Source organism: Malus sylvestris, chromosome 13 (genome assembly GCF_916048215.2).
Source record: "Malus sylvestris chromosome 13, drMalSylv7.2, whole genome shotgun sequence".
NCBI lineage: Eukaryota > Viridiplantae > Streptophyta > Magnoliopsida > Rosales > Rosaceae > Malus > Malus sylvestris.
Genome location: NC_062272.1, coordinates 14431699 through 14454983, shown reverse-complemented (window position 1 = coordinate 14454983; position 23285 = coordinate 14431699). Strand labels below are relative to the sequence as shown.

At 37.3% G+C, this 23285-nt stretch overlaps 1 protein-coding gene and 1 long non-coding RNA gene across 2 annotated transcripts; one reads left to right on the top strand and one right to left on the bottom strand.

The window, feature by feature from the left end:
- Positions 1-10628: 10628 nt before the first annotated feature.
- On the bottom strand, positions 10629-18968 carry LOC126596827 (uncharacterized). Its single transcript, XR_007614032.1, has 2 exons — positions 18441-18968; positions 10629-10817 (listed from the first exon to the last, which is right to left on the bottom strand). It is a non-coding gene; the product is annotated as an uncharacterized LOC126596827 (long non-coding RNA).
- Positions 18969-19602: 634 nt separating this feature from the next.
- On the top strand, positions 19603-22823 carry LOC126596826 (endo-1,3;1,4-beta-D-glucanase-like). Its single transcript, XM_050263487.1, has 7 exons — positions 19603-19826; positions 20349-20370; positions 21080-21209; positions 21520-21610; positions 21748-21837; positions 22009-22109; positions 22403-22823. Exons 1-7 carry the CDS (start codon positions 19679-19681, stop codon positions 22541-22543), a joined length of 723 nt encoding a protein of 240 aa, XP_050119444.1. The 5' UTR covers positions 19603-19678; the 3' UTR covers positions 22544-22823.
- Positions 22824-23285: the final 462 nt, after the last annotated feature.

The window sequence follows — 23285 nt, the reverse complement described above, 5'->3', positions numbered from 1 at the left end:
TACCAATCTTCACCATGCGATCCGGATAATCTTTTGAGATAAAAACCTTCTCCAACTCTTCAGCGGGTTGTGCTTGCTGGGTGAAAAAGTCATCTCGATGATCGTCGGGTTAACTGTTACCACCGTGAAGATCCAAGTTGGCTTTGTCGGGGCTGGTCTTTATGACTTGGTCATGTATAGAAAGGGTTTCCTTGGGCACATGCAGGTGCTGTTGCTTGATCGAAGTGTTGTAACATGATCGTGCACTAAGTTGATCTCCTCTGATGTAACCATTGCCATAGAGGGTTGGAAATTTCATCAATAACATATGTGTGGATACCATGGCCTTGAGATCATTGATGCATGTGCGTCCGAAGATGACATTGTATGCCGTTGGGCAATCAACCACCAGGAAGTTAGTGGTAATGGTAGCTGTGAAAGGGCATGTACCAATGGTGAAAGGTAAGTGTATACTCTCTAAAGGTTGCATGATATCACCGGAGAAACTTATCAGAGGAGAAATCGAGCGATCAAGCAAGTGTTCAGCTACATTAAGTGCCCTGAAAGCTTCAGCAAACATGATATTGACCGTAACCCCCGTGTCTACCAGGATTCGTCGTACTTCAAAGTTGGCTATGTGAGCCTCCATGATCAGTGGGTCGTTGTGAGGGTAGATGATACCTCTTTCTTCCTCAGGGTAGAAACATATTAGATCCCAGTTAGGCTTTTGATACTTACCTTCCCTAATGTCTTCCACGTGAAACACTTGGTGGCCAGGCCTTAAAGCTCGTTCGCTGTTTTTCATGGCCATATTGAAAGATTCAGATATGGGTATGCCGTCGCTTATGGAATATATCACATTCACTTGGCGTTGGTTACAGTTATCCCTTGAAGGGTGAAGAAGGAATCGATCAATTTTTCCTTCACGCGCCAAAGCTTCAATATAATCACGAAGGGTGATACACTTCTCGCCGTCATGTCCGTTATGCTCGTGGTAGCAGCAAAATGTGCCCGTGTTCTTCGTGGGCTTGTAACCCGACTGCCTCGGCATTGGCTTCAGTATCAGGTGTGCTATGCTGGTGTAAATGGCCACGCATGTGGCGTTCATACCTTGGGGTAGGGCCTATCCTTACACGTGCTTGGCCCACTATGTTAACTGCTTGGGGGCAGGCATTATCATGGCGATACCCTTGGTTATCGCAATAGTGTCCCTTACTCCTTTTACTAAAATGAGACTGGTAAGGATGGCAATCTTTCCTTTTGCCCTGAGGTTGATATGTCTGTTGACTTGGCGAAGTATTAAATAAGGCAGGGGGAGGCACCGCTACCGTTTTGAAGGTCAAGGTCTTCTCATTTGGTTGGATCTGGCTTCTACTCCCTACTTGTTGATAAGGGGTGGCTGTGGGGGGTTTCCCTTAATATGTCCTTACCTCGGCGGAGACATGGTTGTAAGCCTGTGCCATCACCTCAGAGTAAGTCTTCCAAGTGTTGGCATTGATCATGTACTTGAAGAAACAATCACGTAGGCCTGCCGTGAAGGCTTTGAGGGCAGTCTTGTCGTCTGCCTCGGCACAACGGGAATACTCATGGCTGAAGCGGCCAATATACATACGTAATGACTCGTCTGGCTTCTGGCGAATAGTGTACAAGTCATCCACAGAGTGCAAGCGATCAGCCTGAAAAGTGTGTTGAGAAACAAACAGTTTCCTCAATTCCTCAAATGAGTCTACCGTCTCAGGTGGAAGACGACAATACCAGTTTAGAGCTCCGCCAGAGAGGGTGGAGGGGAAGAGAAGACATCGTTCTTCGTCGGTGTGCATCCGGTATGCCATGGTGGACTCAAAGAGGTTAAGGTGTTCAATTGGGTCTTCATTTCTAGTATAAAGTTGCAAGCCAAGCTTCTGCTTTATCTTTACTTGGAAGGGGTGTCGAGGATCCTCCTTGTAAGAGGGCTAGGCCTAGGTTGGTTCCAATCAGGTATCTCAGCTTGTCGTTCGGCCTTCAACTTGTTTACTTCCTTAAGGAGCTGTAGGACAAGAGGGTTATGAGTGGAATCATGTACCACTAGAGCTTTCTTTTGTAAATATCCATTTCCTCTTGGAAGTAGGAATGTTTGATCAAGAGCATGTGATTTTTCCTTGGACTCCCCGTATTGACTTCCAAGGTATGTCTATCGGAACATCTCTGAGTCCCCTATACCTTCGTGTTCCTCTAGGACTTGTTTCCCCTTCCTCAAATTGGTAGCTGGCCTGGGACATGGGAGGGGACTAAGTTTTTCAGAGATCCTTAGGTCATTAATCTTCGAGCTTACATGGATGGGATTGTCTTGACGTTGCTTTAGAAAGTCTCGACAGTCACGAAAGACGGCTTTCGTGACTTCCACTCCTTCTGTAAGGAGGTGCCTTCCTCCACTATTCCTGCATCGAGTCGAAGCAACTGGGTTGAGAGAAGTCTGATATTGGTCGCCATTTCGATGAGTAGCTCGCTCCTCAACAGGAATACCCATGTTGAGGGCAAATGACCCTCCATGTTGGGGGGCATCCAGTTGATGGTTGACTTCCACAGGGGTGATGAGCTTGTGTGTTTTAGTATATCTAGCCTCGTGGAGCATCTCGAATACCTTCTCATACTGCTCTTGGAGGATCTCATTCTTCATCGCTATCGTGTTGTTCTAAGCTTCCAGCTTATTGATTTTAGCCTGAAGAGCAAACTTCTTATGTTCCTTCATTCGTTGCTTCATACCAAGTGTAAGAGGGGTGTCATTCTGTGTGTTGTGGCTTCTTTCGCTCCCCATGTTGGAAAATGATGCCTAGTCAAAAGAGAGTGTACGAATGGTGGAAACCAGCTTAACAAAGCTGAAGAGAGTGGGAATAAGTGTCGTTCCCACAGACGGCGCCAAATGTTGATGCACAAAATCGGTGAGGACTTTGGTACAACAGAAAGTGTCAAGTTTGTGACCTTCGCTAAATTGCTCCAGTCCATAGTGTGGATAAGTATGTAAATGGATAGAGACAGAGAAGCAAACACAAGATGTACGTGGTTCATCCAGATTGGCTACGTCCACGGAGTAGAGGAGTTCTCATTAATTGTGGAGGGCTTACACAAGTACATAGGTTCAAGCTCTCCTTTAATGAGTACTAGTGAATGATTTAGTACAAATGACATTAGGAAATATTGTGAGAGAATGATCTCTATTTATAGAAGAGAGTTTCTAGTTTCATTCTGACATTGACATGTGTCGTGTTGTGATTGACTTCTGATGTCAACACGTGTCGCGCTGTGATTGGCCTCCTAGTTGGAGGGAAACTCTTCTAGGTCCTTGACGGTATAACGTTGACCGGTACTCGGTAGTTTTAGGATTTGTTAAGTATGGTACAAACACTATTTATAATTAAATTATATATTGAAATTAAAATATGATAAAAATAGGTATGTAATCGTTACTAATAAATTAACCAAACCATTGTATTAAATTTCTCAACATCCAAACGAAATTATTTAAAAGAAAAAGAAAATAGACAATACTTAAATTGGAAAAAAAAAACAATACCCCACTAATAAAACTTCACAAGTTTAGATATTTGGTAATATCAAAATGAAAGTATGATGCACTACTGATCTTCATGTTGAGCATCTGACCAACTTTCAACATTCTCCTATCAAATAAACAATGAAGGGAGTATTTAAGTAAAGAAATAATATATTATTCAACAGTAAGACAAATAATAAAAATAATAATGTGCTTGTAAGTTTAATAAATAACCAATTACAAAAATGCACATTTTGAAATCGATATAAATACGGTACCTTCCACACTTAAAGGTTGATTCTTAATAGATGTTTGTTGTGTCTCGTGTATTTCGCTATCATGTGATGGTTGGGTAACATCAAGTTAGTCTGAAGAGGGTGTAGAGGAATGAGTAGTAGTGTGCGGTGCTCTATTTTGACTCATCCCTCTTGTTGCCGTGGCTACAATTTTTCAAAGAAAACACAAAGCTAAATAAGACATAATTATTAGAGAATTAGTTTCTTATAACATATGACAAAGTTCATAAAACAACCAACAAAGACAAGAAAATTAGATGCCTAGTACCAAAAGATAGAAAAATGAAAAAATCCACATATAAAATTACCTTGTATATTTGCATGTTGGGTCTCTTGCATTCCATTGTCATGTAGTTCAGTATTGGTATCATGTTGGTTTAAAGAGAGTCTAGATGACAGAGGATGTGTGCTTGATGAATTTTTTTTTGCTCCTTCCCTTTTTTGCCATATCTATCAATCATACAAAGACAAGAAAATTAGATGCCTAGTACTTAAAGATAGAAAAATGAAAAAAAGAAACCATGAAAGCTAAAATAAAATTGACTAGAATTGGTGTTTCAATGGCAGAAGGCAAAATATATACATAAACCCTAATTGTTAGGAAATCCCAGCAACCATGAAAAATGAATAAAATTGAAATTTAATATTTACATAAACCCTAAACTTAAAATCGGCTGGTTTCTCCATCCCATCCTTGCAGCCGAACATCTTAGATGGTTGATTTTTGACCGTGTCTCCTCCTTTCCCACAAAGCCATTGCCTCTAAGTGGGATGATCTTATAAACTGCTATTGGAACAAAACGCGGGCTGTAATTTATTACACATGTTAAAATAGAGTTCCATTGAGCACTGTCATAGAGTCTGCCATTGTACCATGAACATGTAGAGTGTATTCAGAATATTCTTACTTGAACTCTTCAATATTGTAAAGCCAATCAACATTGTACCATGACAATTTAGCTTTTGAGATGGAATTATGTTGACAATTTAGCGATAAAAAAAATAAGCAAGGAGAACAATTGGTGTTTCGATGGCAGAAGGCAAAATATATACATAAACCCTAATTGTTAGGCTAGTAGGCCAATTCTTACCAACTCAAATAGCGAAGAGGCACAATGGAATGTCAGTACTTTGCTGGTTCATGATCAGGCACTGGGTTTGAAACACAGTAAACAACGTTGATGAATTGATGTAGCCCTAATCTAATCAAGGTTAGAGGTGGTAATATAGAGAACGACAGCTCTAATCTATCCATTTTAGTTTCCCTCCCTTTTTTTTTTGGCTGTGGCAGAATAAATTCTACCAAAATTTTTTTTGGAAATTGTGGGAGAAGAGGGAGGGACACGCCAAAACCCTAATTAATTTGGAGAAAAAGCCAACCCACTTAAATTCCATAAAAACAAGAGTTTGAGAATTGTGGGAAAAAGAGGTGGGAAGCCAAACCCTTATTTATTTGGGGGAAATGGCCAAACACTAAATTCTACAAACATTTTTTAATATAAAAAATAATATTGTTTCATTTGAGGAAAAGAGTCGAAACCCTAAACATTATCAAAAACTAATATTTATTGTCTGAAAAATTAATTTGCATGATCCGACCGTCTAATTTGTTTTTATATATCTCAAGATCGCATATGCCAAAAATCGCAAAAAACTAGCATTCAGATATTAGGTAATGGGACGAAACCTTTCAACGGTTATAAATGAAAACTCACGATTTAACGGTTATTTTAACTCCGATTTTCATGATTTTTTACAAATATACTCCTCAACCCTGTAAGAGTATGATGAATGAATTCGATCTTCAATTTAAAATATTTGCACTAGTGGATACCACAAAATATTATGTTCTACTTAATGGAAGTATAAAATAAACTCCAAGTATTTGGTGAATATATCATTTTGAAGGAATACACATTCTACAAAACTAGTTTCAACAATCCAACTATCAAACTTGTTTGTATATGCTCTAAGATCGCATACGTAAAAAAATCGCAAAAAATAGACATTTAGATATTAGGTAACGGGACGAAGCATTTCGACGATTATAAACAAAAACTCATGATTTAACGGTTATTTTAATTCAGATTTTGCTGATTTTTTACAACTACACTCCTCAACCCTATAAGAGTACGATGAATGAATTCAATCTTCAATTACGATTTTGATTTTTTTTGTTGTCGAAAATACTATTTTGTTCAATGTCCATGACAAATGTTATGAGTTAACAAAGGCATGCAAATTATTTCTTTATCATAGAACACTATATTAAGTTATGCACCTTTTTGCTCAACGGTTTTATTTTTAATTTTAAGGTCCAATATTTTCCATATGTATTCTAAGTTATATGATTTATTTATTGTAGAATTTAAATTAAGCATCAAACTTATTTTAAGAATATTCCCCGTAAATAATTGAAGATTCCAACAAAACCACATGCCTTAAAAATTTATTCTGACAAAGAAAAAAATTTTGTCTGAAAAAATATGATGATTTCCGACAAAAACTAATCACCCTCGAAAATATAAAAGCATTAGCAAAAGGACTTTTTTTCCTCAAAAATATAAACTAAGAGGACTTTTTTTCCCTCAAAAATATAAAAACATTAGTAAGAGGACTTTTTTTCCCTCGAAAATTCTAAATCCATTTCGTCAACATGAGTAAACCTTCGGAAATAACCATTATATTTCCGATAAGAACTTTACTCGTTGTTAATACAATTGGCACCAATTCTTCCTGCCAAACAAAAATGCATTTCCGATGAAACTTGAGACTTTTTCCGAGGACATTATGTGCGTTGGTAATAAAAACTAGTTTCATGCCATATTACTGACGACCCATATTTTATGGTCGTAAAATGTGCTTTTTACGACGGTTTTTTTGGGGCCCTCAGAAACTCTTCGTTGGTAATGACTACTTTTTTTTGTAGTATGATTAAACTGATGACAAACATGTATGAATTCGATGACATGGAATAAAACTTGAACTCCAACTTCGTACTTGAGTGTGTGTATGTGCTGGGAAAAACTTAGAGCTCCTTGGAGTACTCGCCAAATTGTCACATGTATATGTGTGCTTAATGATGGAGAGCCCCCTTTCAATTTATGCCGTGCCTTTTTATATTCCTCCTTTCTTTTCCCTTTCTGTCCCCAAGCTTTAGCCGCTAGGAATTCACCTTAAACCCTTTTGGAAAATGAGAGCAAACCAATAAGGATTCGGAAATTAAATAAGCACCGGCCCGCCTTTTAGATTAAAACTCTGGGCTTTCCAATTTATACAAGTTAGACAATTTTGTACTAACACAAATCTCAGCAACACTTCACTTCGATATTCTTTCATGCTTTCCTTGTAATTCTTCTCAAAAATCCAGTTTCTCCAAAAAATAATTTGTATAAAATTCACACAAAACACATTAAATCCAACTGTTTTATATCAACCATGACTAAATTAATAGGAAAACTAATGAAAAGGGCTTGAAAACTTTGAGTTTTAATGATAAGGACAAAATAAAGGGTAAAGTGAATAGTACCAGGATTGACTTTTTAGTGTAAAAATGTGGTTTTTCGTTAAAGTGAACAGTACCGGGTGCTTTTCGTTAAAGTTCCCTAAATTAATAGGTAAAAGAGGCTACAAAATATACCTATTATATCAACCTAACAACATCCACTATAGACTTCATCCAAGTGTGAAGCTGCACCGGCGTCCTGAAAAAATATGGCAAGGAGAGAAAAGGAGAGCATAGATGAGCTTTTGAAATCCGAGGATAACCATTGAACTTCTTATGATACTATAAACAATTAGTTTCATCCTACTAATACCAAATTGCAATACCAAGTTCACATGCAATGTTTTCAACTAGCAATCAAAGTGAAATTAAACATTGGCATCCAAAATCTTGAAAGTTAAGGCTTACAAAATAAACTAGCTATCAAAGTTTTTCAAACATAAATTGCATACTCCAATCCGTTAAAACAATTAATTCCTTATTTCTCATATTTGAATGCTATCACTCACAGCATATGTCCACATTTTTGTAGCTATGCCAGCTCTCCATGCATTAGCAATCTATCATTGTTGCTCTTGAGTTTGATTACCTAGTTCATCATCTTCTGGTTCGATTGGAAATTCATCAAAATGACACTCCTTGTGAAGAAAGTTGTGCAACCTTGCACAAGCTAACACTAACTCTGCTAATTGTGTTTTAATTGGAAATGGAGGTGCAAACTTGAAAATTGTGAATCGAGATTTAAATACACCAAATATCCTCTCCACTACGTTTCTCAAGGAAGCATGTTGAAGATTGAACAACTCATTTGCATTTACAGGGTCACGATTGTTACCAACAAAATCTTGGAGATGATATTGAACACATCAAAACGGAGCTAAAAATTGATGGCGATTTGCAAATCCACAATCCACTAGAAAAAATTTACCTAAAATTAAAACACATGAAGTTATTATTTATGGTACGTCCTAGTATAAATAAATGAATGAATATGAACCTTCTAGCACTCTAAGTCCGTTCCTCCTTGATACAACATCATGTAATAGTTTGGAGTCATGACCTGAACCCTTCCATCCACTAAGAATATATATGAATTCCAAATCAAAGTTACAAGCAGCTAATACGTTTTGTGATATTTTACCATGATGATCACGATAGCTAACTACTTTAGGTCCCGATACCATTGCTGGTATATGTGTTCCATCAATAGCTTTAACACAATCCTAAAATAATTATAAGAGTTAATACATAGCTAAGAATATGTTTATGAAACCAGTTTAATCAGGACATGGTTAAGATAAGTACTAATTACTAACCTTAAAATAAGGGTTAAATCTTGTACTTTCTCTTATTTTAGTTGGCACCGTGGATCCAAGTTGGACCATCAAATATGGTGCAATTATGTTCAAGGCCTTCAAAACATTATTGAAATTTTTTCTTGTTGTAAAATGTAACCGGCAAAATGTGTCCCGAGTTTGGCAGTATCAAGAATTTTGACCAATAGTGAGTAGAAATGTAGCAATCATTTCTTCAATACAAATAAACCTTGTACCCTTCAAATGCGTCTTTTCCGTAAGGACATCGCATAGCTTTAAGAAAACATCCGGATACATCCTATATAGGACTCGAAAATCTTGAGGATCCTCATTCAATACCTTGTTAATATAATCGTATCCAGTTCTACTAATAGGTCGTCGAGCCAATGGACGTTCAATATGATCATCATGTACAATAACTATTAACGCATTTAGCACTTGAACCATTGCCTGTACTGCCATCAATTAACTTAATGGCTTCATGATATTCTTCATCTTCTCTTTCCATTTCCTCTTCACACATATTTTCAGACATTATATAAAGAATCACCTAAAAAAACAAAACTATATCCATTATATAACACGATAGCACATAGAGGATATATTACACATGTTATTAGCTATTTACAATAATTACGTATTAGATAGCGAGGAAATTAATGGTATACTAAATCTGATTTGCAAGGTAATGTTAGGTAAACTAAATTTGTAAACTAAATGATGTGTTACTAATAAAAAATAAGCACGTTAATATCTAATCATCAACAATCCAATCACTTAATTTACAAAATTTAGTTTTAAAAATTTGGTCTTCCTAGCATTACCCGATTTGCAATTCAACAATAAGATGTCCTCAAGACTATCAAGAGTGAAATATTTTTGAAGCGTCATTGTCGATCATCTGATCTCATGCGCATTAATGGGTTTACAGTTGAATTATATATTTGTCTCAATTTAACAGTCTTTTAACGCAAAATTAGCCAATGAAGGTAAACAGGGGGACCAATTTGGCCAAATTAAAAGAACGGGGACCAAATTGACCGTTAGGGTAAAGCACTTGGACCATTTTGATATTAAAGCCTAAAAATATAATACTTTCTCATCGTTTATATGAGCTAAATTTGAGATCTCTAATTAAGAATATCAAAAATATCGTCATTCTATAGTACTAATTGGTAAATCTACAACGAATGGATGTTTAAAGTTTAATTTGATAATTGATGCGATGAAAGTTAAGCACTCAAATTAAACCCTCTTGTTGTCAAATTGTAGTAAAAATGCAAGTAGGGATCGTTCTAAACCGGGGATTAGGAGGGCTTGCTAAAACCTCTAAACTAACTCAAAAACATAAAAACAACGTTAAAAACGTTTGAATAGACTCAAAGGACTCAAAACAGATTGTAAAGACACAAAACAACTTAAAAACACTAACGAAATAGAAATTTAATACTTTGAAACAATAAAGTAAAAGGGGGATTTTGGTTTTGACGAATTCGAAACAAACAAACAACTTATAAAATTAGACAGATTGTAAAGCGAATTTAAGAAATGAGATGATGGATGGATTAGTTAGAGGTCCGTTCTTCACACATGACACACTTGTACATGAATTGATTTCCAATTGCTTTTCAATAAACTATGATGCTCAACACCCAAATTAACCGTGATGCACAAATTAACCCTCATATTTTCCTTTACTCATTGAATTGGATGAATGCATGCGACAACCCAAATCATTCTCTAAAAGTCCCCTATATGAATGCATAATAGAGATACAATCAGAGATCATTACGTTCAATGAAAATCATAAGTGTTGACGAGACAATTATAACTATGAATGGATGATACATTTGCCAAGAATTCAATTAACGCGATTGTGATAGACAACCTTCACTACTCATGAATATAAACTTGTAACGATTAGGTGAAACTCATTTATATTCTAGCATCTAATTCATGCATGAAAACTAAGTATGCATCCTTAATAAACATACAAGAATTAGTTATGAATAAAATAGATAATTGAATTGCAATCACAACTTATCAAATCACAATTGGAAGAAATCAATTCATATCTCAAGCATGTTCATGGCTTCAAACTTCCCCCTAACTAAATAGGGGTTTAGCCACTCATAATTGCAACAAAATTAGAAAATAACAAAGTAGACATTGAAAGCAAGAATGAAGTACACCTAAAACGCTCCAAAGTTTAGCCACTCACAATCACAATTCATATCTCAAGCATGTTTTCACCACCTTGTTGTAGCACAAGTGTCTAGGATGTGTATGGATATATGGATGGAATGGATTTGCACGGCTAAAAGATGAAATTGTATGGATTGGTGAGATGTAGTATGGCTAGATGAATGGATGGAGGTCACGGCAAGGAAATTGTGTTTGTGAATGAAGTTGTGAGATGTGAAATGTAGTGTCTTTGGATGATGGCCCCCAAATTATGATGAAGGGTGGATGTATTTATAGGCTAGGGAGAGGAGTGTATGGAGTTGTAATGAGTGGATGTAATGGGTGTAGTGGGTGAGTGTTGTGGTAATGAGTGGATGTAATGGGTGTAGTGGGTGGATGTTTGGTAATGAGTGGATGTAATGGGTGTAGTGTGGATGTAATGGGTATAGTGGATGAGTGGTTGGTAATGAGTGGATGTAATGGGTGTAGTGGGTGAGTGTTGTGGTAATGAGTGGATGTAATGGGTGTAGTGGATGAGTGTTTGGTAATGAGTGGATGTAATGGGTGTAGTGGATGGATGTTTGGAGTTGTAGGTCAACACACTTGCAAACAAACATGTTGATTTCTAGCCTTCAAATCTTCAAAAACGTCCATCCTCATATCTCCATGCTTGCACTATCCAATCTTGGCTCAAAAATGCTCTAAAATGCTCCAAAATGCACTTTCTTGCCAACTTTGTTATTATGACCTACAAACACACGAAAATAGCTTAAAATACATAATTAACTAAGAAATAACAACACAAATGCACAAGAACAAGCTAACTAAGTCACATAAATATGTACCTATCAAATTCCTCCACACTTAGCTTTTGCTAGTCCTCGAGCAAAACAAAAGAAAGAAAACGAAACAAAACAAACAAAACAAACAAAACACAACCTAACCTTCCAACATTTGCGTCAGGGATTTTCAATGAAACATGACATGCCAAAGATCACGACTTACATAGATTTAAGCATTCCTTATCCTCGAGCATACTTAATCATAGTCACCATTCACTAGCTCACATTTAATCAATTAAAACAGCATTTTGAATATAGTAACATGCCTTAGAGAATTTCCTCAATTCCTTACTAAATACACTCTTATTTTCACACAAGAATTTCTGACTACACTCCCTATATTAGGTATATGTGAGAAGATTGATGTAAACATGAAAACTAGTACTCACATATGTTTTTCAACAAAGAAGCAATTTCTGGAATTATTAATTCATGTATATATATGATCTCATGAATGGAATGCTACTACTTAGATGCAAGAACCAGTGACACCATATGCTCATATCAATTTCAAACTCCACAAATTGAAACACACAACACTCAAGATTGAAGTCAAGGGTTGTAACGGGGTTTAAGAGTAATGGCTAACAAAGAAAGGATAAGGATAACAAACGTTCTGAAAGTAATAGCAAGCAAAGTAATGAAATAGACACTTGGAATTCACTTAATAATGCAGAAATTAACTTTTAAACACAAAGGGAAGATTCAAGCAACACTTAGGGCCAAATTCAATGTTTTGGACCCTTTCTTCAACAAACAACACTTTAGAGCTCTTTTTCACATATTTTTCAACTCTTTTTCACTCTTTTCACAACTTTTCTTCTTTTCCTTCTATTTTCCATGAATGTTTCTTTTTTTCTTTTTCTTTTCTACCCGTGTCTTATTAAGGACTTTGGCACACACACACATACACAAGAATCACTTCCCCCACACTTGTTTTTCTGCAAAAGTTCAACAAAAGGAATTCTTTCTAAATTAAGTTTTACTATGCTTCAAGAACAAGGATATGGATGGTCCTAATCTAGGCTAGGTGAGGATAGTGTGGGTTAACAAAGAACATAGGCTACAAAAGGCTCAACGGGGTTAAACTTAAACACATAATGAAATAGGGCACGACAATTTGGCTGTGGTGGTCACTACACAACTTTATCTTGAATATGTGTTATGCAAATCAATAACATGCTTTGAATGAAATAGGCATGAGTTCTAGCATTTGGAACTAAATGATGAAACGCCTTTTAAGTAGCAACCAAGCAAAGAATAATGAGATCATGCAACGACTTTAGAAAACAATAGTGCACAGATTATTAACTCTCCAAATAAACGTTTAGGATCAAGTCTCACAAGGTTGTGGCGTTCATTTGAGTTCCTTCCTTCAAGCATGTTACAAAAATTGATTTTTCCTTTATGATTGCATGTGAATTCATAAATTATAACCACAACCAAGCATACACCAAAGAGTAAATCAAATTTACATCCATGTTTATATCTCTCTTTAACAGTCATGTAATTAAAAACCAAATCCTCATCATTGTGTTGGAAGGTACCCTAAGACACAAATAAACATACAAAAACAACTTTTTTTGGGTTTTTCAAAACAATTTTTCAAAATTTTATGAGATTTTCGGATTTTTATGTCAAAACACACTGAAACACTCCAAAACAGCTTAAAAACACTTAAAACAGCAGGGAACAACATCAGAAGTAATGGGTGATAAACTCCTACGAATTTCATGCAAAACAATGGTTACCCCCCCTCACACTTAAATCAAACATTGTCCTCAATGTTTCAAGCATAAACTCACACAGAAACAAGCAAATAAACAAACAACGAATAAACATGACAAGTATAGCAAAGTAAAAAAAAAAATAACATATAGAGTAGAGTTTAAGAACGCAAATCTGGTTTTGGAGATAGATGATCTTGTTGACTTTCCACAGCTTTGATCTCGAACTGGTTTGGAATTCTGAGCGAGGAATATCAGAGTTCCTTGGTTTCAAATCAGACTCCTTTTGCCGGGTTGATTTGATTGTGCAATCTACATTCTTCTCTGCTTGTTTCTTCTGCACGGCAGGTAGGCACGAGGTAGAGGTGTTGGTCTGTTTCTTTCTTCAATCTTTCCAAGTGCCCACCTCTTGCTTTCTTTCTCCTTGTCTCTAGTTGAGGATGAATTGGCAAATTGTCTCCACATGCTTCGAGGTATCATTTTCATTTCCCTTATATGTTCCTCAGGCAGATGTGGTAGACGAAGAGGAAGCATAAAATGATGAAGATGAGTACTCGAGAGCAAGGCTAGGTAAGCAATCAAGAAGGGGTTCCAGGCAGTCGGTTCCAGATCGGAAGATTGATACCAAGTGCTGGCTGATTGCTCTCTTTCTCCTTGTCCCAAAACAACGACAAGGAGAAGGATAGGGAGAAAGCATGATATGAGATACTCTTGTTTTCAACCTTTATGATATGAAATACTTTTTCTTTGGATGAGTTGTTTGCAAAGGTACCCTAAGGAATAAAGAACACTGAGTAACTCGAGAGGGTTTGTTGGAAAGGCATTCTCGAAGAAGAAGAAGGGTTATGTATGTCTGCCTTGCAATGGAGGGTGAAGGGTGACATTTATAGGAATTAATAACCGGTACTATTCTTTCACTCTTGTCAGCAACCGTTGGATGATTTAATAGTAAACTTCACGTGCTCTCTACTTCACAAGAGATCTTCGACAGATTGCCCATAATTTCCGCAAGGTTGAGTGTGCATGTGACAGGCGCTGACACGTTTGGAAAAACAAGTGCCTCTTCGATATCTGGAATCGGCGCTTCGACAAACTGCCCGTGATTTCTGCAAAGCTGACTCTGTATGTGACAGATGCTGACACGTCTGGAAAAGCGCTTCGACAAACTACCTGTGATTTTCGCAAAGCTGACTCTACATGTGACAGATGCTGACACGTCTGGAAAAGCATATGCCTCTCCGATATCTGAAATCGGCGCTTCGACAAACTGCCCGTGATTTCCGCAAAGCTGACTCTGCATGTGACAGATGCTGACACGTCTGGAAAATCAGATGCCTCTCCGATTTCTGAGATTGCCTCTTCGATCTCTGAAATCCCGTCTAGTGCAGAGGTTGCATGTGACAAGTGCGGACAAATCTGGAAAAGAAGATTGGTCGTGGTTTCTGAGCAAGCCCAGCTTTTGAGAAAGCTAGCGCCTCTTTGATTTTTGAGTTGGCCTCTTCGATTTCTGAGCTCGCCTTTTCGATCTCTGAAATCCCATCGAGTGCTGATTTTTATAGAGGTACGCAGGACGTTCAAAGCACACTTGAATTTCTGCTTGTAAAAACTCCCTTCTTGCACTTCTACGATCTTGACTTGTCTGACATCTTCTTTCTTTAACACCTCTGAAAATGTCTAGCCCTCCGACCGTCGTTTTGACTTGAACCTTGGTGAAGAGGCAGTCCCGCCTTCTCCAGACAACATATGGCACCCATCCTTCATATCCCCTACTGGTCCCCTTACCGTTGAGGATTCGGTGATGAAGAATGATATGACAGCTGTGGTGGTGGCCAGGAACCTTGTCACTCCCAAAGATAACATGCTACTTGCCAAACGGTCTGATAAGTTGGCTGTTAAGGATTCTATGGCTCTGAGTGTGCAGTGCGCAGGTTCCGTGTCTAATATGGCCCAACGCCTATTTGCCCGAACCCGTCAAGTTGAATCATTGGCGGCTGAAGTGATGAGTCTCAAGCAGGAGATTAGAGGGCTTAAGCATGAGAATAAACAGTTGCACAGGCTCGCATATAATTATGCTACAAACATGAAGAGGAAGATTGACCAAATGCAGGAATCTAATGGTCAGATTTTACTTGATCATCAGAGGTTTGTGGGTTTGTTCCAACAACATTTGCCTTCGTTTTCTGGGGTTGTACCGCGTAATGAAGCTCCAAATGATCAACCTTCGATGCCTTTTCCTTATGGGGCTTCGCCGACTACTGAGACTTCTCCTAAGCAGCCTTTGTGAGGCTCCCTCTTGTATTTATCTGCTTAATGTTCCTTTCCTTTTTTATGAATGTAAAAATACCTTGCATAACTGTCAGTGTTTCAAAAATAAACCCACACCAAAAACAATTAAACAAGCAACAAATAAAAATGACAATCATGGCAAAATAAAACTACAGAAAAGGGAAGGTTTTTAGAAACGCAAAACTGATTGTGGAGCAATTCAAAAATCTTCCTTATTTGAATACATGGGTTGCCTCCCAAGAAACGCTTGCTTTTAACGTCTTCCAGCCAGACGATACCTCCATTTAAGCTTGTACAGGGCCCACGACATGGAATTGATCCGTAAATGGAAGGTGATACTTGACGTGATCCAGCAATGGTTTAAATTCTAGTGTAGGTGCCTGAATCATCAAAATCAGCAAGTTAGTATATAATAAAATCGAAGTTGGAGAAGATGGCTTACTTGCTTGCTCCAACACAAACTCAATTACGAACACCACATCTTTGAAGGTTGCAGGGATATGGGATTTGGCCAGATTTGGTGTTTTGAGAGTTATGACTTTTCCCGTGTCATAAAATCCAACTTGTTTGGGAGTTTTCGTCTCAAGGGTATCTTCTTTGATGAATTGTAGACATTCCCCATACACTTCTTGCTCTTGACTCTTTGGAAAGGTTCCAAATATGCCTTTCTCACCCTCTTCTTCCTTGGATTGCATGATCCTGCAAGGAATAAGGACATTTGGTGAAACGGGGTCAGGACGAATTGAATTTAGGCTTACCTTGGTTGTAGTGGACGGCATATAGGGCACATGGGGCTGCGGCAAGGGTGGTTCTTTCCTTGTCGTGGCCTTGTTACTTTCCTCTTCTTCGAGCAGCAGCTGTTCATCCATGTTTTGGCTTGGTTTGGACGTCTTGGGTTCACCTCCAACCTCCATAACACTTCCCAAAGTGATAGCATCATGGATTTCAAAATCTCCCTTCAAATTTTCAACAGTTGAGTTGGAGAATTCACTTTGCTCTTGAATTTGTGCCGTGAACTCCATAATCTGCCCAAATTGCTTTTCCAATTCGCCCGTCTTCTTGGCTTGGTTTTGCACCTCTTTGTTTTGGTTTTCTACATCCTGGTTCAAAGAGCTGAGTAACTTATTAAACATATCATTATCTAAAGATGTACCTGAATTGAATTGGGCAGATTGTTGTGGTGGCTGTGATGGTTCATATGGCCAGTGATAGAACTCCTCTTCTTGATGCCAATATCCATCTTGTTGGAATTGTTGCGGTTCTCCACACATGTAATCTGAATAATCTCTCCAATCCGAATTGTAAGCGTCGGAAAACATGTTGTCCCATGATTGACTATGGCTTTGATAACCCCAAGCATCTTCATTCGCAGTGAATTGAGGACATTGATGAGTTGGATATCCTTGCCCATAGGACACACCACATGTAGGGACACTTTGCATTGTGGTCCTTTCGGCATATTGTGACAATTGAGAAGTAAGTTTCGCTAATTGAGCTTGAATGGTAGCAAAGTCCATGTCTTACTTCTCTAGTCCCTAAAATCAAGGAAACAAAACTAAATCAAATATCACAAGTAAAAATAAAAGACACAAACAGAAACAAAGTCAGTAACTAAAACAAAAAACATGAAAAAGAACTACTTCTCTAGTCCCTAAAATCAAGGAAACAAAACTAAATCAAATATCACAAGTAAAAATAAAAGACACAAACAGAAACAAAGTCAGTAACTAAAACAAAAGACATGAAAAAGAAACAACGGGGGATTAGCAATGCTAATCCCCGGCAACAACGCCAAAAATTTGATGCGAAAATTAACTTAACACACAAATTAAACCCTCTTGCTGTCAAATTGTAGTAAAAATGCAAGTAGGGATCGTTCTAAACCAGGGATTAGCAGGGCTTGCTAAAACCTCTAAACTAACTCAAAAACATAAAAACAACGTTAAAAACGTTTGAATAGACTCAAAGGACTCAAAACAGATTGTAAAGACACAAAACAACTTAAAAACACTAACGAAATAGAAATTTAATACTTTGAAACAATAAAGTAAAAGGGGGATTTTGGTTTTGACGAATTCGAAACAAACAAACAACTTATAAAATTAGACAGATTGTAAAGTGAATTTAAGAAATGAGATGATGGATGGATTAGTTAGAGGTCCGTTCTTCACACATGACACACTTGTACATGAATCGATTTCCAATTGCTTTTCAATAAACTATGATGCTCAACACCCCAGATTAACCGTGATGCACAAATTAACCCTCAGATTTTCCTTTACTCATTGAATTGGATGAATGCATGCGACAACCCAAATCATTCTCTAAAAGTCCCCTATATGAATGCATAATAGAGATACAATCAGAGATCATTACATTCAATGAAAATCATAAGTGTTGACGAGGCAATTATAACTATGAATGCATGATACATTTGCCAAGAATTCAATTAATGCAATTGTGATAGACAACCTTCACTACTCATGAATATAAACTTGTAATGATTAGGTGAAACTCATTTATATTCTAGCATCTAATTCATACATGAAAACTAAGTATGCATCCTTAATAAACATACAAGAATCAGTTATGAATAAAATAGATAATTGAATTGCAATCACAACTTATCAAATCACAATTGGAAGAAATCAATTCATATCTCAAGCACGTTCATGGCTTTAAACTTCCCCCTAACTAAATAAGGGTTTAGCCACTCATAATTGCAACAAAATTAGAAAATAACAAAGTAGACATTGAAAGCAAGAATGAAGTACACCTAAAATGCTCCAAAGTTCCAAGCTTGAAACGCCAAGGACCTTTGTTTTCACCACCTTGTTGTAGCACAAGTGTCTAGGATGTGTATGGATATATGGATGGAATGGATTTGCACGGCTAAGAGATGAAAGTGTATGGATTGGTGAGATGTAGTATGGCTAGATGAATGGATGGAGGTCACGGCAAGGAAATTGTGTTTGTGAATGAAGTTGTGAGATGTGAAATGTAGTGTCTTTGGATGATGGCCCCCAAATTATGGTGAAGGGTGGATGTATTTATAGGCTAGGGAGAGGAGTGTATGGAGTTGTAATGAGTGGATGTAATGGGTGTAGTGGGTGAGTGTTGTGATAATGAGTGGATGTAATGGGTGTAGTGGGTGAGTGTTGTGATAATGAGTGGATGTAATGGGTGTAGTGGGTGGATGTTTGGTAATGAGTGGATGTAATGGGTGTAGTGGATGAGTGGTTGGTAATGAGTGGATGTAATGGGTGTAGTGGGTGAGTGTTGTGGTAATGAGTGGATGTAATGGGTGTAGTGGATGGATGTTTGGTAATGAGTGGACATAATGGGTATAGTGGATGGATGTTTGGAGTTGTAGGTCAACACACTTGCACACAAACATGTTGATTTCTAGCCTTCAAATCTTCAAAAACATCCATCCTCATGTCTCCATGCTTGCACTATCCAATCTTGGCTCAAAAATGCTCTAAAATGCTCCAAAATGCACTTTCTTGCTAACTTTGTTATTATGACCTACAAACACACGAAAATAGTTTAAAATACATAATTAACTAAGAAATAACAATACAAATACACAAGAACAAGCTAATTAAGTCGCATAAATATGTTTCTATCAATAATACTAGATGTTTGTATAACAATGAGATTGTAAATCTTATTCAGTGGTGTTGGTTTGGGAGTTCATTTGTTAAAGTCATGGTGTTGGTTTGGTAGTCCATTTGTCAAAGTCATCAAAAGCAGGTTTGGATACGATTCCAAAGTTGTGGGAATTAGGTGAGCGTACTATTATAGCCACTCTCTAAATTTGAGTAAAATGAGATCGTAATTATTGAAAAGAAGGAGGGTCAATGTTTAATGCATGTTAACTAGAGTTTCTCTCCCTCTCCCAAGCCTAACCTTACTTTCTAATCAATTAGTTAACGAGTCAACTCAACTCTATAAATTATTTGATCAGATGAGCAGACTGTGTGTTTGTTTCAGAGAAAAACAAAAACAAAAATGTCAGGCCCTCAGTGCTGCTCCCACCCACCAACCCTGAACCCATCGAGTGGCTCCGGCCGCGTCGAGAAGTTCGGCGGTCTCGACACCTATCTTGTCGGCTCCCCTGACTCCAAGCTCGCCGTTCTTCTCCTCTCTGATATTTTTGGTTCTTTCTCAGCTCCCACAACTTCAAAAATCTCTGCTGTTTAATTTGGTTTAGTAATTTCTGCAATTTTTTTTTTCATTTTCTGACATGGGTTATGTTTATTTATTGTGTTTTGATTGGCCTGTGTATGGTTTTTGTTTATAGGGTATAGATTTTTGGAGTGTATAATTGGTGTTATGTCAGTCTAGCGATATTTACTAGACAAGTTTGATACTCAACTACTATGTTAATAGGTGCTATAAATATGTTTTGGTTGACTGATGATAATCTAGCCTCAGCTGTGTTCACTTTAGGTCATATCAGAGCATAGTATGTTTTGGTTGACTGAGGATATTTGTAACTGTATGTCATATCAGAGCATAGTTTGTTTGCCTTTTTGTGTGTTCCTTTCGTCTGTTTCTGTTCCTTCCCCGATCGCGGGAAATAACTGATTTTCGATCAGTTGTATAAAATTGCTTCCTGAGTCTATAACATTGTATCAGCAAACCACTTGTTATTTTAACATGTTTATTGTTTGTGCAGGATACGATGCTCCAAACTTGAGGTATGACTTGTTGCATATCCGTTTTTCTACAGCTACTTTCTTTGTGTTGCAACGGTGTGATGGATTAGTTATCTGAATTGCATTTCAGAGAACTAAAGAAAAAAAAAACCTTTATAATTTGCTTTCTGTTTACCATATTAAAACCAAACCCACTTATTTATTTTGTAATAATTAGCCTTATGTTTTACCATATAAAAACCATATCCACTTTTTTAGACAGTTAATATAAAACAAGGGGTAAAACAAGACTTAAGACGGTCTAGAACAAGATCGGGTTTTAAGTCTTGACTAAAAAATTTTGTTCGAATCTAACGTATTAATCTTTTATTTATCAAAGCTTATAAATAAGTTTTGTTCTTATGATATATTAATCATTTCAATACTAAAATTTTAAGCTCTACTACTCTTATTTGATTAAAAAATTTCATTCCAATACAAAAAACAAAACCTTTAATTTTTCTCCCATTCAATAAATTGCAATTACTTTGTTTAATTATTTTTGTATGGCTTAAAGACCCTTCTAGTCTAGATTTCTGGATCCACCACTTGTCTAGAAATATAGATCATCCTTCTAGTTCTCAACATCATAAAAATAAAAATAAAATCGAAGCACAGTTGTGTTAGTCACTTGATCAATCACTATATCATTTGCGTGTTTTCATAATCTCATGTACCCTTCAACTAATACCACCTGCCTTCTGTTTTGAAGGAAGATGGCAGACAAACTTGCAGCTGCTGGCTTTTTTGTTGTGGTCCCTGACTTCTTTTACGGAGACCCTTTTGAACTCGGAGAGGAGGGATTTGCCGCTCTCCCTGGCTGGATAAAACATCATGAACCGGTTGGATCTCTTATCATGTAGAGATCAAGAAATTGTTCCTTTAATTATAATTGAATTCTTTTACAAGTATCCTTTGTGATTCTTGAATTCGCATAAAATGTTTAAGATAATGTCAAATTCTCGTTTTGAGGCTGTTTTAAGTTGAAGATGCGTGTGGCTTCAGCTTGGAAGTCGAATTACTGTTCTTGTTTTCAAAGTTTATATGATTTTTTCCACCTCTGACGAAATAAAAAGACCTGATTTTGTAGTGTTTTAAAATCAAACTGTTGATTGTGGAAGTATTGTTAAAATGTTTCGCTCTTCTAAACAGGACAAAGCATTCGAAGATACAAAACCATTACTTGAAGCTTTAAAAAGTAAAGGTATTTCTGCAGTTGGTGCTGTAGGATTCTGTTACGGGGGTGAGCTCATTTTCCCCTCCTGGTGGATTCTTAAATTTTGGTTTCTTTTCGATCGGATTTCTTCTCAGCCGTAATTTAGTAGTTCAACCTATGGGAAAATGTTTCGGTTGACCTTGAATCATTTGTTCTGTTTTCAGCCAAGGTTGTGGTTGAACTTTCAAAGCATGACCTTATCCAAGCCGCTGCTATGTGTCATCCTGCATTTGTCACTCTGGATGATATCAAGGGTACGATTTCTCTATTTAATATTCAAGAAATATTTAGCTAATTAGTGTAGGTGTCAATTTAAACGAACACATACCTACGTTTTCTAATATTTACCCTAAGAAAGTGTAGATAGAAAAATAAAAAACGGTTCGGTCTGTGTTTATTGATAAATTCCTGGGGGTAAATTGCAGCGGTTAAGGTTCCCACTCAAATACTTGGTGCTGAGATTGATCATATGTCTCCACCTGAAGTCGTGAAACAATTTGAGGAGGCTTTAGCTGCAAAACCTGAGGTAGGAAATATCTCGATCGAAACACTTTTCAATGATTTCAATGTATTTGTTGATTTTAATCATGGACATCCTTATAGCCCTTGAGATGACTTCGGGTTAATCGTTCTCATTCTGTCATGGGTTATTGGTAGAAATATGTCACGGGTTATAGGTCGAACTTGCCCTTACAAAACCAAAGGTGTTCAAGGGCTTATATATTATGCCTAGATATTCTACCTTCTTAATGTGGCTCTATTTCTTAAACGTTTCGCGTTTATGTATTTGGAATGACAGTTTGGTTTATGGAATCACAGATCAAAAGCCATGTGAAGATATTTCCAAAAGTGGAACACGGGTGGACCACTAGGTACAACGATGAAGATGAAGCAGCATGTAAGGCTGCTGAGGAGGCTTATCAAGACTTGTTGGAGTGGCTCCAAAACCATGTCAAGTGAATGGTACCGTCATTACTGTGAAGCGTTCTATTGCCAGTGAATGACAAGAATAATTTAAACCCTATCGTACCAGCTGCATTCTATTTACTATGAATAAGAACAATGCCTGCACTTTTATGTGCCAATATTTGTATGTAAAATTTATCGCTTGGAAGAGTAGAGTTGTGAGAATAATGTGGTGCTTTAAGGTTTGGAATTTGCTGAGCGGTATAAATCCATGCTTAGACGTTTGATGATATTGGTTAGTGTGTGATAAATAAATAAATTTTGTTATTTTAAACCTATTATCCGAATACAACCCCACATCAAGTGGTTTTCTGTAAGGACTGGGATCACCTCCGGATCCCCCTGCTGAGCAAACTGAGCAAAACATCACAACCTTCTATTTTCATCTTGTCTTGTTTTGCGTGAAATTTTTTACTATTTAAGTTTATTTTTGGCAGTGTTCTAAAAGTCGGTCTAGACGGCGCTTAGGCGCTGGGCGTTCGGTTGCCGCGGCGATTAGCTTCCAATCGGACACAAAATCAGAAATATATTAGATGGACGCTTGGGCGGGATTAGGCGGGACTAGTCAGAGTTATGCCCGTCAGGACGGCGTTGGGCGGAGGCTAAACGGGCGTTTGTAGAGCACACCGGAATCTAGAAAAAATTGTTGCAGAGCCGCCGTGCAACTCAGCGCGAGGAAGATGAAGATGATGCTTTACTTTATTTTCTTTCTTCTTGGTTCCTGTGCTAGTTAATT

Coding starts and splice junctions, on each gene's coding strand:
- LOC126596826 (XM_050263487.1), top strand. CDS start 19,679: ATGTCAGGCCCTCAGTGCTGCTCCCACCCACCAACCCTGAACCCATCG. Junction 21,611..21,747: donor TGTAGGATTCTGTTACGGGG/GTGAGCTCATTT, acceptor TTCTGTTTTCAG/CCAAGGTTGTGGTTGAACTT. Junction 22,110..22,402: donor CTTTAGCTGCAAAACCTGAG/GTAGGAAATATC, acceptor ATGGAATCACAG/ATCAAAAGCCATGTGAAGAT.